Source organism: Myotis myotis, unplaced genomic scaffold, assembly GCF_014108235.1.
Source record: "Myotis myotis isolate mMyoMyo1 unplaced genomic scaffold, mMyoMyo1.p scaffold_m19_p_3, whole genome shotgun sequence".
NCBI classification, from domain to species: Eukaryota; Metazoa; Chordata; class Mammalia; order Chiroptera; family Vespertilionidae; genus Myotis; species Myotis myotis.
The window spans coordinates 79970382-79992181 of NW_023416335.1; the positions used below are offsets into that span (position 1 = coordinate 79970382).

Here is a 21800-nt window from a genome sequence, read left to right on the forward strand (position 1 = left end):
CCTTTCAGTCCGCAGGCCGACGCTCTATCCACTGAGCCAAACCGGTTTTGGCATCAAATGAGTAATTTTTTTATTGATTTAAGAGAGAGGAAGGGAAAAGGGGAGAGAGACAGAAACATCATTGATAGAGAAACATCACTGAAGGGCTGTCTCCTGAATGCCCCCTACTAGGGATGAAGCTTATAACCTGAGCATGTGTCCTGATGGGAATTGAACCTCCTGGTTCCTGGCTAATCACTCAACCACTGAGCAACACCACCAGGCAGCCTGTTCTATTTTGGAGCATTCTTATATAAGCCCTTATTTGTTTAAACCAATTTAATATTACAAACTAGGATTCAATGGTAGAAATATGCTACACCTAGACTGTACATACTAGTACATAGACATACATAAACATACAGATAAGCATAAATAGAGATCTCATAGTTGCCATTTTAAATCTCTAGCCTTTGTGTTCCAGGCACAATTCAAGACTCAGAGGAAAACTGGATCCAGATTATGTTTCTGGTAAATGAACTAATTTAAGCTTCTGCTTGGATGACCAAAGCTTTGTATGCTGTAAAACAAATAACATCGACAACAACATATCTCACTCACGCACATTCATACATTTCCCCAAACTATACTTTCAGATTTAATTTGCCAGCTCTAGACGAAATTCATAACCAGTTTCAAGTTACAAACAAAATTCCACACCTGAGTTGAGACACAGACTCAACAAATAACCGATATAATTCCAGTAATCAAGCCTAGTTGCTAATTGCAACCTCTCAGGATCTTTTTCCTAATGCAACCAATAGGGGACCCTCAAATCAAGTAAATGAGTTCCTCAAGGACCCAACCAAAAGTAACAGGGGAGTGTCCCTGGGGTCTTTACCTACAAGGCTACTTACCAGTAGATGTCTTCTAAACCAAGTACCCACTTTCTCTCACTGCAAAATGAAAGCGCTGTTGGTCAGCCATGCCCAGTCAACGGTGAGCACTGTAGATCTGTCCCTGGAGCAATCAGTCCAGGCAGCTGCTCACACAGAATCTGGAGCGACTGCTACCAGCCAGGGGTTGCTGAACTGCAGGCAGAAAACCGACTCAGGACTAAGTCCCAACAGAATTTCCATTTGTGTTGCAGGAACAGCAAGAGTTTGTTCATCAGACACTAGCAGAGTCAAACACTAGACACAAAGATTACAGTAGAGAAATATTGGCTAATCCTATCTAATAAAAGAGTAATATGCAAATTGACCATCACTCCAACACACAAGATGACTGCCCCCATGTGGTCAAAGATGGTTGCCTCCATGTGGACACAAGATGGCCACCACAAGATGGCCAGCAGGGGAGGGCAGTTGTAGGTAATCAGGCCAGCAGGAGAGGGCAGCTGGGAGGGACCAGGCCTGCAGGGAAGGGCAGTTGGGAAGGACAAGGCCTGCAGAGGAGGGCAGTTGGGAGGGACCAGGCCGGCAGGGGAGGGCAGTTAGGGGCAATTGGGCTGGCAGGGGAATGGTTAGGGGGTGATCAGGCCAGCAGGCAGAAGCAGTTAGGCAGGCAGGCAGGTGAGTGGTTGGGAGCCAGTAGTCCTGGATTGTGAGAGGGATGTCCAACTGCCCATTTAGGCCTGATCCCAGTGGGGTCCCAGATTATAGAGGGTGAAGGCTGGGCTGAGAGACATACACCCCCCCTTGTGCATGAATTTCTAGTTTTATTATAAAATAGGGGCCTGGTGCACAGATTCATTCACTGGTGGGGTCTCTCGGCCTGGCCTGCAGGGATCGAGCTGAAACCAGCTCTCAGATATCCCCTGAGAGGTCCCAGATTTCAAGAGGGCACAGGCCAACCTGAGGGATCCTCACTGGTGCATGATCAGAGATGGGGAGGGACCACAGGAGGGCTCCAGGGCATGTCTAGCCCATCTCACCCAGTCCCCATAAGTCAGACCCCAGCAGCAAGCTAACCTACTGGTCAAAGCGTCTCTCCCCTGGTGGTCAGTGTGCATCATAGTGACTGGTTGAATGGTCGAACAGTCAGACACTTAGCATATTAGGCTTTATATATATAGACTAGGGGCCCGGTGCACGAAGATTCATGCCCTGTGGGTGGGTCACTCAGCCCAACCTGCACCCTCTCCAATCTGGGAGCCCTCAGGGGAGCCCTCTCCAATCCGGGAGTTTCTGTCTGTCTTTGCAATCATATGAGTGAATTGTCTGAGACCCCAACCCAGTTTGGTTTGTTGCTCACAGAATAATAGAGGCATTTTTTTTTCTTTGCTTCATTGGTGGAGATTTCCTGGAAGTTTTAGGATATCTTCCCTTTAATTTTTCCTAGACACTCTGATTTTACTTATGTCTCTCACCTTTGCTTTCCCTCCACCCCCCACTGCAACAGTAACTTGCTCCAGGCTCACTTTGCTCTAGTGTCTAGGACAGTGATGGCGAACCTATGACACGCGTGTCAGAGGTGACACACGAACTCATTTTTTTGGTTGATTTTTCTTTGTTAAATGGCATTTAAATATATAAAATAAATATCAAAAATAAAAGTCTTTGTTTTACTATGGTTGCAAATATCAAAAAATTTCTATATGTGACACGGCACCAGAGTTAAGTTAGGGTTTTTCAAAATGCTGACATGCCGAGCTCAAAAGGTTTGCCATCACTGCTCTAGGAGATCCATCTGCCACCAGAACTACAATTCCCAGCATTCCTGGTGCTCCCCACACTCTTGACTTCTGCTTCCGGTCCTGGGCTGCCACCAAAACTACTATTCCCAGAATTCCTGGTGCTCCTCGAGCTCTTGGTTTTCCCTTCCTGCTCTGTCTCTGTCCCACAGCCTCCCAGTCTGCCAAGTCCTCCAAGCCACCAGCTCTCCCTCTCTGCTCTCCATCTGGCAGCTTGGGGAGCCAAGTTCTCCAAGCCACTCCACTCTCCGCCGGCTATCCCGTTCTGCTCTTCACCTGGCGGCTTGGGGGAGTGACCAAGAGAGCCACGTCCCCCCAAGCTGCTGGCTCTCCACCTGGCACCTGTGTATGCAAATTAACCCACCATCTTTGTCGGGTTAATTTGCACACTCATTCCTGATTGGCTGGTGAGCATAGCAGAGGGATAGTCAATTTACATGTTTCTCTTTTATTATATAGGATGGCACCACACAAGAGAATGGGAAGCATATGCTTAACAGCCTGAACTCCCCAATGACCTGTGGTTTACAGATCATATAAGAGAAGAAATCACAACACACTTGTGGTTCAGGGGCTAGGGGTTCTGTTGGGAATTCATTGATTGGAGGTAAGGTAAAGGTGATAAGTTATTTCTTCCGGTCTTAAAACAGCTCCAGTATCTCTTGGAAAAGTAACCAGGGGGTCATTCCACCTTAGGGCTCAGGAGTTGAAGCATTACTTAGGTCACGATGGTGTCTTTAGCCCTGGCTGGTGTTAATCAGTGGTTAGGGTGTTGGCCCGCACACCAAAGGATCTCGGGTTTGATTCCCAGTCAAGGGCAGGTACCTGGGTTGGAGTTTTGATCCCAGCCCTAGTTGGGATGTGTGTAGGTGGCAACCAATCGATGTGTGTCTCTCTCACATCTATGTTTTTCTCTCTTTCTTCCGTCCTCACTTCTACTCTCTCTAAAAATCAATGGAAAAAAATCCTTCAAGTGAGGATTAACAAAAAAAAAGGAAAAAAAGAGATGTTATCTTTAGCCTGCCAGAGGTCAGGACCCTGTGACCATTAGTCAGGTGGGGGCTACTGTCTTCTGCTGCCTCAAGCATTGCTGATTATTTTGGGGGAAAGGTTAGGTCTTTGGGGGTGGCAGTGGTGGGGAGGAGAGGTGATTTCTAGAGCTAGGACTTAAAACAAAATGTAATCAATGTCATAAAGACCCCCAGTTTTACACAGTCACACTTAGACATACTGGGGATTAAGCCTTCAACACATAATTTAGTCCACCATCTAGACCCCAAAAATTCAAGTCCATCTCACATGCAAAATAGATTCATTGCAGTCCCAAAAGCTCAAATGCCTGAACCCATTCCAGCATCAGCTCTAAGTCCCAAAGTTCAACTAAATATAATCTAAATCAAGTGTGGAAGAGACTGGAGCTATGATTCATTCTGAGGCAAAAATTGCTCTCTAGCTGTGAACCTGTGAAAACAAATTGTCTGCTTCCAAAATACAATGATGGAACAGGCATAGGATGGACATTACCATCCCCAAAGGGAAAATTTGGATTATTTTTTTAAGGGCTCATGGATCCCAAGCAAGTGTAAAACTTACCAGGGAAAATTTCATTATAGTCTTTTAAATTGATTTTTAGAGAAAGAGGAGAGAGAGAGAGAGAGAGAGAGAGAGAGAGAGAGAGAGAGAGAGAGAGAGAGACATTCATTTGTTATGCCACTCATTTATGCATTCATTGGTTGTTTCTTTTATGTGCCTTGACCGGGGATCGAACTGGTCTGCAACCTTGACATATTAGGACAATGCTCTAACTGAGCTATCCGGCAGGGCCCATTGGGTTTTAAGTCTGGAGAATAATATTCTTTGGCATGATACTCTGTTCTCAGGCCCACTGGGGTGCCAGCCCTACTCCCTCGCCTTGGAAGGAACCTCTGAGCAGCCTGATGCCCGGGGCGGCCTGCTGAAACTGAGGAAGGAACAGCTTAACAATAAAAAGACAACCCAATTGAAAAATGGGCAGTGGATCTGAGAAGATATTTCTCTATATGAGATATAAAAGTGGCCAAAAAGCACATGAAGAAAATGTTTAATCTCATTACCCATTTGACAATAGAGAAATGCAAACTAAAACAACAACGAGAATGCACTTCATATAATAGGATGGCTTTAATTATAAAAAAAAGAAATAACAATTTTTTTACTGTGGAGAAACTGTAACTTTCCTACATTGCTGATACCATTGCAAAATAGTACAGTAGTTCTGGAAAACAATGTGGAAGTTCTCAAAAAGTTAAACATGCATATACCCAAGAGAACTGAAACACAAAAACTCATAAATAAATGTTCATAGCAGCATGATTCCTTATAGCTAAAAAGTCTAAAAAGTCCTAAGGTCCATGAAATGAGAATGAACAAATAAAATATGGTACACTTATGCAATGGAATATTATCCTATATAATAAAAGGCTAATATGCAAATTGTTCCCTCGGGAGTTCAACCGACCAGTTCAGCCTACTGGGAGTTTGACCGCTTGCTATGACGTGCAGTGACCACCAGGGGGTGTTGCTGAATGAAGGAAGGCCCCAGGCCGGCAGCTGGCAACTGGAGGAAGGAAGGCCCCAATCGGCCCTGATCGCCGGCCAGGCATAGGGACCCTACCCATGCACAAATTTTGTGCACCGGGCCTCTAGTTAGACCATAAGAAGGAATGAAGTACTGATACATACCACAGCATGAATAGACTTTGGAAACATTATGCTAAGTGAATGAAGCCATATGGTGATAGGAGATTTGACTTTGGGTGATGGGCACATGGTGCAGTATACAGATTTTGTAACGTAGAAACCCACACCTGAAACCTATATGATCATGTTGACCAATGTCTCCCCAATAAATTTAACATAAATAAATAAATAATAAGTGGAAAAAGTCAGACACAAAAGACCACATGTGAGACAGAGGGTAGACTATTGATTGCCCAGGTTTGGGAGAAGGGAGTAAAGGTGAGAAGAAATGGGAAATAACTGCTAATAGATACAGGGTTCATATATATATATGTTTTTATTGATTTCAGAGAGAGAGGAGGGGAGGGGGAAGGAGAGATAAAAGCATCAAGGATGAGAATCATTGATCGGCAGCCTCTTGCACACCCCCCACTAAAGACTGAGCCCACAACCAGGCATGTGCCCTTACCAGGAATCGAACCATGATCTCCTGGTCATGGGTCTACACTTAACCACTGAGCCACACCGGCCAGGACAGGGGTTTTTTTTAAATAATGGAAAAATTATTCTTTAGCTTTTATATCTTTTAAAATTGAATTTATTGGGGTGACATTGGTTAATAAAATTATATAGGTTTCAGGGTTATAATTCTATAATACATCATCTGCATACTGTATTATATAATCACCACCTAAGTCAGAAAAAATGTTTTAATTGATTGTGGTGATGGTTGCACAATTCTGTGAATATCAGTATTCAAAAACCATTAAATTATATACTTTAAGGGAATTACATGGTATGTGAATTACATGTCAATAAATCTATTAGGGTCCTAACTGGTTTGGCTCAGTGGATAGAGCGTCAGCCTGCGGACTGAAGGGTCCCAGGTTTGATTCCAGTCAAGTGCATGTACCTTTGTTGCAGGTACATCCCCAGCAGGGGGTGTGCAGGAGGCAGCTGATCGATGTTTCTCTCTCATTGATGTTTCTAACTCTCTCTCTCTCTCCCTTCCTCTCTGTAAAAAATCAATAAAATATATATTTTTAAAAATAAAATAAATCTATTAGGGCCCAGCTGAGTACTCAGGGGTTGAATGTTTACCTATAAACCAGGAGGTCATGGTTGGATTCCCGGTCAGGGTACATGCCCAGGTTGCAGACTCAATCCCCAGTGGAGGACATGCAGGAGGCAGCCAATCAATGATTCTCATCATTGATGTTTCTGTTTCTCTCTCCCTCTCCCTTTCTCTCTGAAATCAATAAAAAAGATATTAAATAAGTAAATAAATAAATTTATTAGGATTACATACAAAAACAATTATTCTAAAATACAGTTATGAAAATATTTTCAAGTATAAAGTAGTATTATATATGCTTCTTCATATTTAAATGACAAGATCTAGCAGTGGGTATTATTAATAATTATCATATTTTTAAAAACTAATAAATATAAATGAGTTTTACATATTTGCAACACTATAATATGATATGAAAATACTTACGATTTCCATTGGTAATAAAGTTATTGCTTACATTTGTAAAAAAGAAATACTAAGTTTAGGTACAGATCAGTGAAAATAAAGATATAATATTTTTCTCCATCAAAATTCATGAATTATCCTAATTCAACCCACAAATACTTTGGGGTCTGTGGACCCCAGAGTAATAAATTCTGAATCAGAGAACAAACCAGCTGGAAGGCTATCATAGAAGTCTACACCAGCATATATATGGACTATATTAGTGATAGAAGGGATGGAGGAAAGTGGGTAGATTGTAACTGTATTTGGGGAACTCAATAGGATTCAGTAATTGAATTTGATGTGAACAGTGATGGAAATACAATGTCTGAGCTGTTGCTTGGATAACCATGTGGACAGTAAGTAATCCATGGAAATAGGAAACAAAATGTGGGACGAGAAGCAGCTTGAGTGAAGTAAGATTGGGTGAAGATAAAGTGTTCAGTTTGGAACTTGTTCACTGTGAACATAAATGAAACAAGATAACTGGATATATATTCTGGAGCTCAGAAGAAATGATGGACCAGAGATATAGATTTGGGAGTCATCAACATCATACCAGGATTGGATGCAATGGCACAGGGAGAACGTGTGAAGAAAGAAGATGGCCAAAACAGGACCAGAATGTGTAAGGGAAAAGCAAAAGATTAGAAGGCTGCAAAGATGATGTAGATGAAGCAGAGTCAGAGAAGTGGTAGGAAAGCCAATAGAGTTATTTGATTCCTACACCATAGAGATTCAGGCGAAGGCACAAGATTATACAGTGTTTATTTTATACACTACATTTGTAACATACTACGCTTTGGGATTCATATGACGTTTACTTTTATAGTAACTTGTTTTATTTACTGTTTTCTATGTACAATATCATGTTGTCTGTGATAATGACAGTTTTACGACCCCATTTCCAATTTGGATGCCTTTTATCTCTTCTTCTTGTCTGATTGCTGTGGCTAGGACTTCCAGTTCTATGTTGAATAAGAGTGGTAAAAGTGGACATCCTTGTCTTTTTCCTGTTCTTAAGGGAAATGCTTTTAGTTTTTCCCCACTGAGTATTATGTTGGCTGTAAGTTTGTCATATATGGCCTGAGGTATGATCCCTCTATTCACAGTTTACTGAGAGTTTTTGTCAAAAAAGGGTGCTGCCCAACTGGTGTGGCTCAGTGGTTGAGCATCGACATTTGGATCATGAGGTCACAGTTTAATTCCTGTCAGGGCACATGCCTGGGTTGTGGGCTTGGTCCCCAATAGGGGCATGCAGGAGGCAGCCGATCAACGATTCTCTGTCAACATTGATGTTTCTATCTCTCTCTCTCCTTCTGAAATTAATAAAAATATTATTTTTAAAAAGGGTATTGGATTTTGTCAAATGCTTTTTCTGCATCTATTGGAATAATAATGTGATTTTTATCTTTCATTATGTTTATGTGATGTATCACATTTATTGATTTGTGAATATTGTACCAGACTTGCATCCCCTGAATAAATCCCACTCGATCATGGTGTGTGATTTTTTAAATATATTGCTGAATCCGATTTGCTAATATTTTGTTGAGGATTTTAGCATTTGTGTTCATCAGGGATATAGGCCCGTAATTTTCTTTCTTTGTAGTGTCTTTATCTGGTTTTGGAATTAGGGTAATGTGGGCTTCATAAAAAGAGCTTGGAAATGTTGCTTCCTCTTGAATTTTTTGAATTAGTTTGAGGAGGACTGTTGTTAATTCTTTGAATGTTTGATAAAATTTTCCTGTGACTCCATCTAGTCCAGGACTTTTGTTTGCTGGGAGTGTTTAAATTACTGCTTTAATTTCATCAATTGATATTGGCCTATTCAGGTTTTCTAATTCTTTCTGAATGGGTTTTAGAAAAATTCTTCCAGTATCTTTCTAGGAATTTGTCCGTTTCACCCAGGTTGTCCAGTTTGTTGGCATATAATTGTTCAAAGTATTTGCTTACAATCTTTTGTATTTCTGTGGTGTCAATGGTTACTTCTCTGCTTTCATTACTGATTTTATTTATTTGGGTCCTCTCTCTTTGTTTCGTAATGTGTTTGGCTAAAGGATCATCAATTTTGTTTATTTTTTCAAAGAACCAGCTTTTGGACTCATTGACCTTTTGTACTATTTTTGTAGTTTCTATGTCATTTATTTCCACTCTGGTCTTTATTATTACCTTTCTTCTACTTCCTCTGGACTTTTCTTATTGTCCTCTTTCTAATTCATTTAGTTGTAGAGTTAGATAGTTTATTAGTGCTTTTTCTTGTTTCTTGAGTAGGTCTGCAATGCTATGAATCTTCCTCTCAGGACTGCTTTTGCTGTGTCCAATAGGTTTGGGGTGGTTATGTCTTCATTTCATTTGTTTGCAGGAAGTTTTTAAATTTCTTTCTTGATCTCATTGGTAACCCATTCATTGTTTAATAACATGTTATTTAGCCAAAATGTATTTGAGTATTTTTGAGTGGTTTTTAATATTTTTATTTATTTCAGAGAGGAAGGAAGAGGAAGAGAGAGAAATAGAAACATCAATGACGAGAAAGAATCATAGATCCTCTGCCTCCCAGATCTAGCCTGCAACCCAGGCATGTGCCCTGACTGGGAATCAAACTGTGACCCCCTGGTTCATAGGTTGATGCTCAACCACTGAGCTATGACAGCTGGGCTATGTTTTAGTGTGTTTTTTTTTTTATTATAGTTGATTTCTAACTTCATGCCCTTGTGATCCAAAAAGATGCTTGGTATGATATCAAACTTCTTAAAATTGTATAGGTTTGTTGTATCTAAGAATGTACCACGTGGTCTAAGAATGTACCACATGTGCTTCAGAAATATGTATATTGTTGCTTTTGGGTGAAATTTTCTATAAATATCAGTTAGATCCATCTGATCAAGTGTGTCATTTAAGGACTTTGTTTCCTTGTTGATTTTTTTGTCTGGAAGATCTATTCAGTGAAATCAGTGGGGTGTTAAAGTCCCCTACTATGACTATATTGCTGTTGATCTCTCCTTTAAAATCCACCAAGAGTTGTTGTTGTTTATGTATTTGGGTGCTCTGTATTCGGGCATATATGTTTACAAAGGTTATAGTTTCTTGTTGAATCATTCCCTTTAGTATTATGTAATGGCCTTCTTTGTCTCTTGTTATGGCCTTGGTTTTGAAGTCTGTTTTGTCTGAGATGAGTATTATTCCCCCCACTTTTTTTTTCTTTTATTTAGATGGAATATTATTTCCATCCCTTCACTCTGTCTGTTTGTATCTTTTGTTCTGAGGTGGTTCTCTTGTAGACAATCATACTTTACAAAGTGTTCCTCTGATATTGCCAGTACCCACCTGACCCCATACATAATTACAATATTATTGACCATATTCCCTATGCTGTATTTTACATCCATCCCCATGACTATTCTGTAACTACTAACTAAGAAAACATGGGTCATGTTTTCTTATCCATTCAGTCATCCCACGTCTTTTGACTGGAGCATTTAATCCATTTACATTTAAGGTTATTATTGGTAGGTATTTATTTATTGCCATTTTTATTTTCTTTATGCCTATGATCCTCTCTCTCTCTCCTTTTCTTCTTCTCCTTCTTAAAGCAGTCCCTTTAACATTTCTTACATTGCCTGTTTGGTGGTAATGTACTCCTTTAACTTTTTTTTTTTTTTTTTTTTTTTTTTTTTTGTCTGGAAGCTTTTTATTTCACTTTCAATTTTAAATTATAGCTTTGTCGTATACAGTAGTTTTGGATTTAGGCTCTTGCTTTTCATTACTTTGCTTATTTCATGCCACTCCCTTATGGTCTGAAGTGTTTCTATTGAGAAGTCAGCTGACATTCTAATGGGAACTCCTTTGTAGATAATTTTCTGTCTCTCTGTTTGCCAGTTTAATTATGATGTGTTTAGGTGTGGGTCTCTTTGGGTTGTCATTGTGACTCTCTGTGCCTCCTGAAATTGTGTGACACTTTCCTTCATCAGGTGAAATTTTCTGTCATTCTTTCTTTCTTTCTTTTTTTTTTTTTTGCATATTTATTAATTTATTGCTTAAAGTATTACAAAGAGTATTACATATGTCTCCTTTCTTTCCCCCCGCCCTTGACAATCCCCTGGCCTCCCCTACCCCCCAGTGTCTTATGTCCATTGGTTATGCTTATATGCATGCATACAAGTCCTTCGGTTGATCTCTTACCCACCCCCCTCCTGCCCTCCCACCCTCCCCGGCCTTCCTGCTGTAGTTTGACAGTCTGTTCGAGGCAGCTCTGCCTCTGTATCTATTTTTGTTCTTAAGTTTATAATGGTCTTTATTATCCAGAAATGAGTGACATCATGTGGTATTTTTCCTTCATTGACTGGCTTATTTCACTTAGCATAATGCTCTCCAGTTCCATCCATGCTGTTGCAAATGGTAAGAGTTCCTTCTTTTTTACAGCAGCATAGTATTCCATCGTGTAGATGTGTCATTATTTCTTTAGACAGGGTTTTTTGTTCCTTGCTACCTTCTTCCCTTCTGGTATTCCTATAATGTGGATGTTGTTATGTTTCATGTTCTCCCAGAACTACCTTAAATCATCTTCCTGCTTTTTAATTCTTTTTTCTATTTGCTGCTCTAATTTGGTATTTATTTCTAAGTTGTCTTCCAAATTACTGATTTAATCCTCTGCTTCATCCAATCTACTTTTAATTCCTTCTATTGTGTTCTTGATTTCAGATATGTCATTCTTCACTTTTGCCTGGTTCTGGTTCATGGTTTATATTTCCTTTTTCATCTATAGTAGACATCTTAGTAATGTGGTGACTTTGTCAATCAATTGTTGCAAAACCGGTATGGCTGAACATCTGATCCTTGCCCTGGCAAAACCTTACCTTCTGTTATGCTATTTTCAAGTTTTAATAATAGGCATATATCTAGGTTTGGCTATCTCATAGATTTGACATATGACCTAATGTTACGCAATATTCAGTGCTTATTATTTTTATTTTTTTCATCGCTTATTTAAAAGAATAAAAATGCATGGAGATTTCTAGAAGACTAAAATGAAGTTCTTACAAATATATAAATAAAAATATCCCAAAGGTTCAGGTACCAAAATCTTCCATCTTGACACACTACACACTATACCATCCCTTTTTATCTTTTTCTTTGTCCTCTGATAATGTCCCCATTATATATTATTTGTTTTTAAACTTTTTTACATTCAATATTATTTTGTATTAGTACAACATAGTGGTTAGACAATCATATACTTTACAAAGTGTATCCCTGATATTGCCAGTACCTACCTGCACTTCTCAGTCTCTTCACCTTTTTCACCCAGTACCCCAATATCCCTTCCCTCTGGCAACCATCAGTCTGTTCTCTATATCTATTTTGTTTATTTCTGTTCTATTTATTTGTTTATATTGTTCTTTAGATTTCACATACAAGTGAAGTCATATAGTATTTGTCTTTCTCTGAGTGATTTATATTCCATTCAGTTATATATTATTTATTGAAGTTGGTTGAATGTATTGATGTAGTTACTGTTTTTATAATGTCAAAGCCCAGATAAGTTCATTGCAATATAATTTATTTTAGATAAAGTATGCAATTGTGGGTATTACAATTGTACGAGAAAAGCATTAGAACTGCACAGAGGAAAGATATAATGAAGTATTTGTTATGGAATCTACCTTGGACCTGAGTGATGCCTGACTCTCTCCAGTACATGTGACCAAAACCTACAGAAGAGAAAATACAGCATAACATACATGTAAAATCACTTATAGACTCTTCCTTTTAAAAACTACATTCATGGCTGATTGAATGGCCCAGATACACCCTATTTTATTGAACTGATAATAATGAGTTTTCTATGATGACTAATCCAGTTTAACAAAACCTTTCTCACTTCCTGCCACTAAAATATGAGTGGAAGGAATGGGGGAGGGATGTACCTGATTTTGGATCTTTTCAGAGCAAATCTAGATTTTTGTAACACTACTATTATTTGCTGGTTTAACATCAAATTTAATAAATGAGCAAGGAGGAGAAAAAGACAAAATATTTCAGCTGTAACAGAGCTCTTTAGAGGTTGTATTGTAGCAATTAGCTTTCAAAACTTCCTTTAAAACATGGCCAAAAACCCAACTGAATTCACAGGTGCTTATGAGAAGGTTGGAACTTGAAGGAATATATAAGGGTTGAGAACAGAGATGTGTGTCATACCTCTTTATTTCCCCTAGCTTGCATTGATTTGAATATATTTACTTTCTAATTTTACATCTTTATAAAAGACAGAGAAATGTGTACTTTGAGAAATGTGATTTATAATAGCATCATTATCCCATAATTGAAAACACTGAGTGTTTGGTAGTCTGGCAGAATGTGCCCATTAGAAATAACCTGTAGCTCAGGAGACCACAGGGTTGCTATGACAACCAAGCAAAAGAGTTTAATAATAGCTCTCTTTCAAAGCTGGAAAATTGACAGGATGATGAGAGCTCGAACTGCAGTGGCTTCTCATATAAGTGCAAGCAAGCACCAAATACATTTATTTCTTTGTTCAACAAATATTCATCGAACGCCTCTGCTGTGCCTGGCACTATGTTAGAACCTGTGGAAAAGACAGATGTGGTACATCCCTCCATGATGGAGTTAGTGCAGGAGACAAATAATAAAGAGCAAACAAATCGATAAACTGAGTAATCCCAGCATGTTAGAAGGCCATACAGAAAAGAAAGTAATGGGACTATGACACTAAATAAGCAGTATATATATAGACTGTGGAGAAGAACCCAGTCATAGTATATATTAAAAACCTTGTCGCCCAGCTGGCATGGCTCAGTGGTTGAGCATCAACCTATGAACAAGGAAATCACGGTTTGATTCCAGGTCAGGGCCAATGCCGGGGTTGTGGGCTCAGCCCCCCTGGGGGGCATGCAGGAGGTAGCTGCTCAATGATTCTCTCATCATTGATGTTTCTACCTCTCTCTCCCTCTCCCTTCCACTCTGAAATCAATTTTTTAAAAATCTTGGAACATTCCATGATATAATGACAAGACTAGACTTTGGCTCACGATCTAAGGTACCAGTATGCAATTAGTTTTGTTATTTAATCAAAACAAGATAAACTGCCCTTGCCTTTTCTGTACAGCGCAACAGCAGGAGCCCAGGGAGCTCCAGAAGTCTTTCCATGGTGGGAAGCCTGGTGTATGTTGTGTCAACTGCAATAACCCCTGAGATGGTGTTATCATTTTGGCTGCCATGTGATAAAATCTGGCCTGACACATGGTTAAATAGCAATGTCAGATTGCTATTTAACCTAATAGTCTTTCTCCCCCATTCTATAAGAAGAAATTCCTGAATTTTAACTTTATACATGTTGACTCAAAATAAAACTGTGCCTCCCGTGCACTTTTGCAACAAGGTGTGTCCATTGTAGTTAAGATTTGACCAATGTCACGTGACCGGAAGTGATGTGTACAACTTCCCTTATAGGGAAGTGTCATGCCCTCTCCTATTCTTGATGACTGGAATATGAACATGATGGGGAACCAGCTTGTACCATGTAGACCAGGACAACACTCTGAGGATAGCATAACAGGAAAACAGGAAAAGCCTGGTCTCAGATGACTTTCTAGATCAGAGTCAACATAATGGATTGAATTTTTCTATCAGGAAAGTCTGTCTTATTAAAACAACTACAGGGCCTCTGTATATATAACCACACCTGAATCATAACTAATGTATAAGGTGAGAGAAAGCATCTGTGGTATCTTCCCTGTACAAAGAAATCCCTGAAGTCACTGAGATTCTAGTTCAGGCTGTGCCTGGAATGAGTGCCATTGCTGGATTCTTTCAGTTACAATGGGCAAAAAATTCTATTTTACTTTCTTAAAATCTAAATTAAGGTAATACTGCTTACAACTGAGAGTCCTGGCTGTACTCTTTCTTTAAGGCAAAAACACATCTGTTTTGGAAGAAATACTTTGCCTGAAATTTACAGTAAGTCCTTTTTAACTGTTCCCAGAATTAACAAAGTGTATCCCAAAATAATATTCTTAATTGAGATATGGTGGCTGTAAGCAGCAATTTTAGCTTTGGAGGTAAGAATGTAAAAGTTTGACTCCATTAGAGATAGGTGACACCCCACAGGGTAGGTTGTTTTAAGAGAAAATATATTTCAGATATAGATGAAATGTTATACAAAACATCTGTTCCCCACTCTTCCTGTGCCTAGTACCACATTGAGTCTCCAAAGTTAAAGATGTGAGGAATGGAAGTTTGATGAAACAGACCCAGGCGACAACTGGTTCAGAGTCAAGGAGGTGGTCCTTCTCCCTATTCTGCATGAAACCTATTGCCTCCATGGTATTCTGAGGTTTGGCAGCTTTTGTGAACAGGATCTTTTGTTTTGTTATTATAAATTTTTTATATTTTTATTAAACTGATTTTTAAAAATATATATTTATTGATTTTTTACAGAGAGGAAGGGAGAGGGATAGAGAGTTAGAAACATCGATGAGAGAGAAACATCGATCAGCTGCCTCCTGAACACTCCCCACTGGGGATGTGCCCGCAACCAAGTACATGCCCTTGACCGGAATCGAACCTGGGACCCTTCAGTCCGCAGGCCGATGCTCTATCCACTGAGCCAAACCGGTCAGGGCTAAATTGATTTTTATATTATTATTAAATTGATTATTAGCCAAAACCGGTTTGGCTCAGTGGATAGAGCGTCGGCCTGCGGACTGAAGGGTCCCAGGTTCGATTCCGGTCAAGGGCATGTACCTGGGTTGCGGGCACATCTCCAGTGGGGGATGTGCAGGAGGCAGCTAATCGATGTTTCTCTCTCATCGATGTTTCTGACTATCTCTCTCCCTTCCTCTCTGTAAAAAATCAATAAAATATATTTTTAAAAAAATTGATTATTAAACCCTCTAGGTTCAAGAAATAACATTAATTCCCTTGGGATTCTAGTGGTAGTCACATTTTCTATAAATTCTGCCTCTTAATACTATCCTGCTTTATCAGATTTACTAAATAAATGTTCCTTTAAAGTTAATTAGAATAATGAAAAATGTGTAGAAGTTTTTAAACAGGTATGGGAAGAAGAAACTCTCACAAGTGCTCTTACCTTGAGTCTGATGAGCTTCAAAAGTGTCATAAATAATTGAAAATATAAAATTATGAATATATGCCTTTGGGGGAATGGATCAAAAGCTTTCCCCAGAGCCCTGGCTGGTTTAGCTCAGTGGTTAGAGTGTCATCCTGTGGACCCAAGGGTAGTGGGTTCTATTCCCAGTCAAGAACATGTACCTCAGTTGCAGGTCCTATCCCCGGCCCCAGACAGGGCATGGGCAGGAGGCAACCAGTTGATGTATTTCTCTCTCTCTCTCTCTCTCTCCCTCCCTCCCTCCTTCCCTTCCACCCTTTCTCTAAAGATAAATGGATATCCCCAAGTGATTAAAAAAAAAAAAAGCTATCCCCATATTCTCAACAAGATCAGGTACAGATAATTTTTTAATTCCAGCTCAATTAAAAATGATAAAAAGAGCTATTTAATTTTAATCTCTAATCCATATATAGACAAGCTTATTGCTAAATTAATTTCTACTTCATCCTTTTGGAACCATAATGCCATTTATTATTTTAACTAAAAAGAACTTGCAAAAATTTGGACTCTTTGAGCTTTTCAGATTATGGGAACAGATAAAAAAATAATTACAGTTACTCTAAATCTTATAAATAGCAATCCTGCAAACAACATTATATCGAGAATTTGCTAAAAGATGTGATGATTAATTGGAAAACTGAGACAAGGATGCTTTTCTATCAAAAAGGGATTTCAACACTGCTAGTTATGTCCTTCACTGCACAAGCAAGTGTTGCATACATTCAGCAGAAACACCGAATTAAAAAGTCAGAAAGTCTGGGATTTAATACCAGTTTTATTTGTTACTAATCACATACAAATCACTTACCTATAAAATAATGATTAACATCATTATTCCCTAATTCACAAATATATCACGAAACTAAAATTCTTCCTAAGAAAACCTCTTTGTAAACAAAGATATTACTACCATTTAGCTTAGGCTTTAACTGAAAGGTTGAAAATGGCAACCTGGAGAATTTGTCTTATATAAACTATAGATGAATAATTTGGATGAATTATCCATTGTCCTTTTTCAACATGAAAAAACAGAAAGCTATCAAAAGAAGTCACTGGTGAAGAAAAAGTTGGAAAAAAAAGAACTACTGAGAAAGGGCTTTGTGTTAAGTACAGTGCTTAGAACAACCCTGATATCAAATGGAACAAAATTTAGCCTTAGGCAACTGAGCGTAACTGACCTTTTGAAGGAACACATACTGCTAAGATAAGCATCTTATTTCATCAAAAATAAACAGGAATGTTCTGCAAAATCTTCAAATGGCCCATAAAAATGCCTCCGAATACTTTTTTTTAAAAAAAACTTGCCTGTCTCCCTCTCTTTATTTTCATATGATAGTATATCATTCAAAAATTCTGTTTCCCACCTGAGAGAGCACATGCCTTAGTATTCTGCCACGGTGTATGAAATGTTAGCATTCTGTCACTAGCAAATAGGAATTAGCATGTTATTAAATAAAGATTTAGGAAGCTAATGCTAATTGGGTATAGGTAACTGTATACACTATAAGCATCTGGTCATTTATTATGAATAATGACAACAATATCTAGTACATCTTAAGAGGTAAGCATTTATATTTTCTGGTATTTAACAATGTCAGTTTTATGTGATTTAGTCTACTTCTGGACTTTTCCTTACATAGTGACAGAAACAAAGACTAAAGCATTAATTCACAGAGAAACTCAGAACAGATACAAATACCCTAATAAAATAACCATATATTCCACTGCTTAGGGAAATATTTTAGATGAATATACTTTCACTACTGGCCCGAAAAGCCATCATCCACGTATGTTATTTAACTGTAAACTTTTAATACAAAAATACCTTTAAGCTACTAATAACATTTAGTGACTTACAAAACTGACAATATTTCAGTGCTACACAAAACAATTCTATACTTAAAACTTAAAGTTTTAAAGTTCTTTGCCGGCACTTGATTTTATAGTTGATAGAGACAATAACTACTAAACAATAAAATACTGTCCTTAGCTTATACATATTTTCAAAACCAGTATTACCTCACAAAACAGTAAAGAATAATCAAATCTTGCTGACAAATCTTGTAAGCTGAACACCAAAACTATACAGTCAAAATATTTTAAGAATCACAATAACTTTTTAAGACAGTGAATAAAAGTTTACACAATCACATCCAATGGACAAAAGGATTGTTCCTCTGAATCAATGAAGCATGTACCAAGTATAGATAAAACACATGAACCTACAAAGCAAGTTACTGGGGTTTTGTTTTTGTTTGTTTTTTAAGTTTTGTAGATGATTAGTGACACTGCTAGAATGGAATTCTTTTTAGATGGAAACTTGGTCACTATTTGCAAATACACATTTTATATTACAAATTTAAAACTGGAATTTCTTTTCCAGCAGTAGAATCCTGTGGGGGTTTTTTGTTGTTTTTATACCAGTGAGCTTATGGCCATTCTGTACAGTATTACATTCCTTCACATTATAATCATTGTCACATTAAACATATATGCATCTTTTTCCTTCATGAAAGGGGAGGAAATAACTAAAATTTAGCAGATAATATTTAAGTTAGAACACATGTTGTATAAACATACTAGTTTAAAGTTTTGGAATTCTACTACACTGTTCTGAGGAAAAATATATTCTTTCAAAACCCTATCTAGTAATCCCTATCCAGCTATTTTAAAAATTAAAATTCCAGTTACTGTACTTGTGGCACTAAACAGAATGGAAGGCAAAATTATCATAGTCAAATATAGACATATTAAATAACCAAACAATATTGGATTTTTAGAACAGTAAATTATTAAATAGGTTTATTTTTGGAGTGCTTAAATTCTCTAACCTTAAATTACATTAGTATTTCAAATAATACCCTTTCTAAAGAAAACCTGAAATTAATCAACTTTTTTTCCAGTAAAGGGAAAGGGTCTATCTTTTAGATACTTTCCAAAGCAATAAAAATACCTTAGTGTTTCAATCTATCTATAACAAACCCTGCTGATCCTGTGCATTTCACTGAGGTGCGACCTGTACCCACAAATCATCATCAGATAAAGAACTTGAACTTCCTGACTCAGAATCTAGCTCACTGAATCCACCTAAATCCCATTCAGTACTAGATTCACTTGGTATTTCCTCTTCCTCAGTGAGGAAACTCTGACCAGGCTCAAGACAGGAAGGATAAACACGAGCTGAGAGGCAGAAAAAGTTGGAATCAAATTGGAAGAGGCCCAATGTGGTACCAATATTAATCCACTGGTCTCCACTAATGTCATACTCATACACAGTCACTCGGTTCTTTTTCCACTGTGGGGTGCGTGAGGTAATCAGCAACAGTTTTTGGTCATGATTGATGATCCGGTAGTTGCTGGTCTCTGACACCAAAGGAATATTATTAATCTGCCTCCATTCTCCTCTGACGGGATTGTAGACCTTCATGACTGGGATGTCACAGATACAATAGATCTCATCATTGAAGACACAGGCTTCCTGAAAGTCATGGCGCTTAAGAGAAACACACTTCAGCCACATATTGTGGTTAGGATCATAGCAGAACATGCGCTTACTGTTGAGGGCATAAAGGTAGTTCTGAATTACCATTAGGTCAAAGGAGATAAAAGAATGGGGTAGTGGAGCCACCAGTGCCCACTGGTTCCTCTGAACACTGTAGCATTCCACTTCCTTCAATTTAAGTCCAGTAATAGGGTCTCGTCCACCCAAGATGTAAATGTAGCCATTGAGGTAGGCCACATCCATGCCCTCACGACAGAGCAAGCGGTCTGCAAGTTGCTGCCAACTATTCTGGGCTGGTTTATACACCCAGAGGTCTTTCCTGGGCTGGGCAGCTAGATAGATGTCATGGTCCGGAGAGATACAGACGGCTAGGGTGGTTACAGTTCTAGTGTGAGCAAGGCAGGTCAAAGGTGAGGGCACTTTGTAAATATCCCCGGAATAGGGGTCACAGCACAGAAAGGGATCTCTAGGGTGACCAAAGAAAATCACCATCTTCTTGGCACACGCACCCAACCTCTGGGGTGGATTTTCTGCTGCGTATACAGCAGAGCTGCTGCTGCTGCCGCCGTCTGGCTTTGGCACCACAGACTTGTACATCATGTCGCCATATCGCATCTGCAGAGCCCCTTCAATAAGGTCCAGACAGTACTTCTTCACAGTGGTGTTGGTTAGCAGCCCTTTCAGGTAATCCTGATCTTCATCAGCGAAGTGTGTCCAGCGGACACACTTGAAGACTTCCGCAGCGCTGGGACCCCGCTCCTTGGGAGCCGCCTCCAACCACTGCATGGCAACGTGACACACTGTCTGCTCATGCTCTATGTTTAGACAATCCAGGCGCAGGACAGCCAGCAGCTGGGCCAGGGTCAGATCTGCCAGAGTCTCCTCCCGAATCGGACCCATCTGGCTGAGCTGCTTGAAGTTGTGGGCTATGAAGGACTGGGCCTGCGAGCGCAGCTTGCGATGGCCAAAGGCATCGGCGAACTTGAGGATGGCGGTGCAGTTAGCCAGGTCCAGGCGGCGAGCTAGGAAGGAAGCACAGGCTTCCCGCACGTACTCGAGCTGCAACATGTCGGAGGCCGCGTAAAGGCGTTCCACGTTGGCCTCACTCAGCGACACGCGACCGGTGTAGCAGTATTCGACCAGCACCTCAAAGGACTCGGCATCCACGTCATGCATGGTCACGTTCGCCTGCTGGCTCTCGTACATGCCGCCGGTGAACATGCTCTTGAAGTAGGGGCAGGCGGCAGCCAGCACGTTCCGGTTGCAGGAGAAAAGGCGGCCCGTGCCAGGCCCACTGCCAGGCGTCACCACCTCGATGGTCACATCACACAGCAGCCGAGAGTCATAGAAGGACTTGAGCTGAGCCAGCAGGGCTGCAGAGTGGGCCGCGTCCTTCAGCTCCTCCGGGCCCGTGAAGAAGGCCGAAACCGTGGGCTTGTGAATCCTCTTGGGCCGCTTCCCACCGCGGGGACTGGCGAGGCGGCGGGAGCGCGGGGCGTCTTCCCGGGACTGCATGGTGGAGATGGCGGCGGGCGCTGAGGGCGAGAGCGGGCGCTAGGCTAGGGCCGGGCTCCGGCTTCTCCTCACCCTGCTGTTGCGGGCGCAACGATAACGGTGTCTCCGGAGAGGCAACCACACGAGTCCATTTACTTGACTCAGCCCTGTGCCGAGGTGCCACCTGCCTTTACCGCATAGACCGCGCCAACTCACCCGCTTCCAGTTCACGCCCTTCCTCCGCCTCAGCTCGCCCACACGGAACCGCAGGCTGACACGGAAAGCCGCAGCCGCCGCCGCGCTGGCACGGCAGTACCGCTAGGCGTCCAGGAGAACTACGATGCCCAGGTGGCCTTTCGCGCCTCGAGGCATGCCGGGTCCTCCAGACCTACAGGCATAGGCTCATGTACAGAAGCGGCGTGGCATGCCGGGAGTAGTAGTTTCCATAGTATCGCGAGATTTATCTGCCGTTCATTGTTTCAGCTGACGAAATTAAAAATAACTGATTCTTCCCGATTCCGATTTCATGTTATGGTAGAACTCTGAGTTTGGAATGCAAATTAGGCTCCCGTTCTAGTATTTATTAATTGTTTGCCTTCTCTCTCATAGTGTTCTTCTAAGATTAAATGAGCCCGAGCGCGGTGTTCAGTGGTTGATCGTAGTCCCGGGAACAGAGAGGTCACCAGTGCGATTCCCGATCAGGGCACGAGCCCGGGTTGCGGGCTTGGTCCCCAGTAGCGGGGTG

General features: G+C 40.3%; 1 protein-coding gene across 1 annotated transcript; it reads right to left on the bottom strand.

Moving 5' to 3' along the window:
- Nucleotides 1-16816: 16816 nt before the first annotated feature.
- Nucleotides 16817-21392, bottom strand: KBTBD6 (kelch repeat and BTB domain containing 6). The gene has a single exon (XM_036300822.1). The coding sequence runs from the start codon at nt 21074-21076 to the stop codon at nt 19061-19063; it is 2016 nt and encodes a 671-aa protein (XP_036156715.1). The 5' UTR covers nt 21077-21392; the 3' UTR covers nt 16817-19060.
- Between the last annotated feature and the right edge of the window lie 408 nt (nt 21393-21800).

What these genes read in the sequence shown, in the direction of transcription:
- KBTBD6 (XM_036300822.1), bottom strand. Translation starts at nt 21,076, where the DNA reads ATGCAGTCCCGGGAAGACGCCCCGCGCTCCCGCCGCCTCGCCAGTCCC.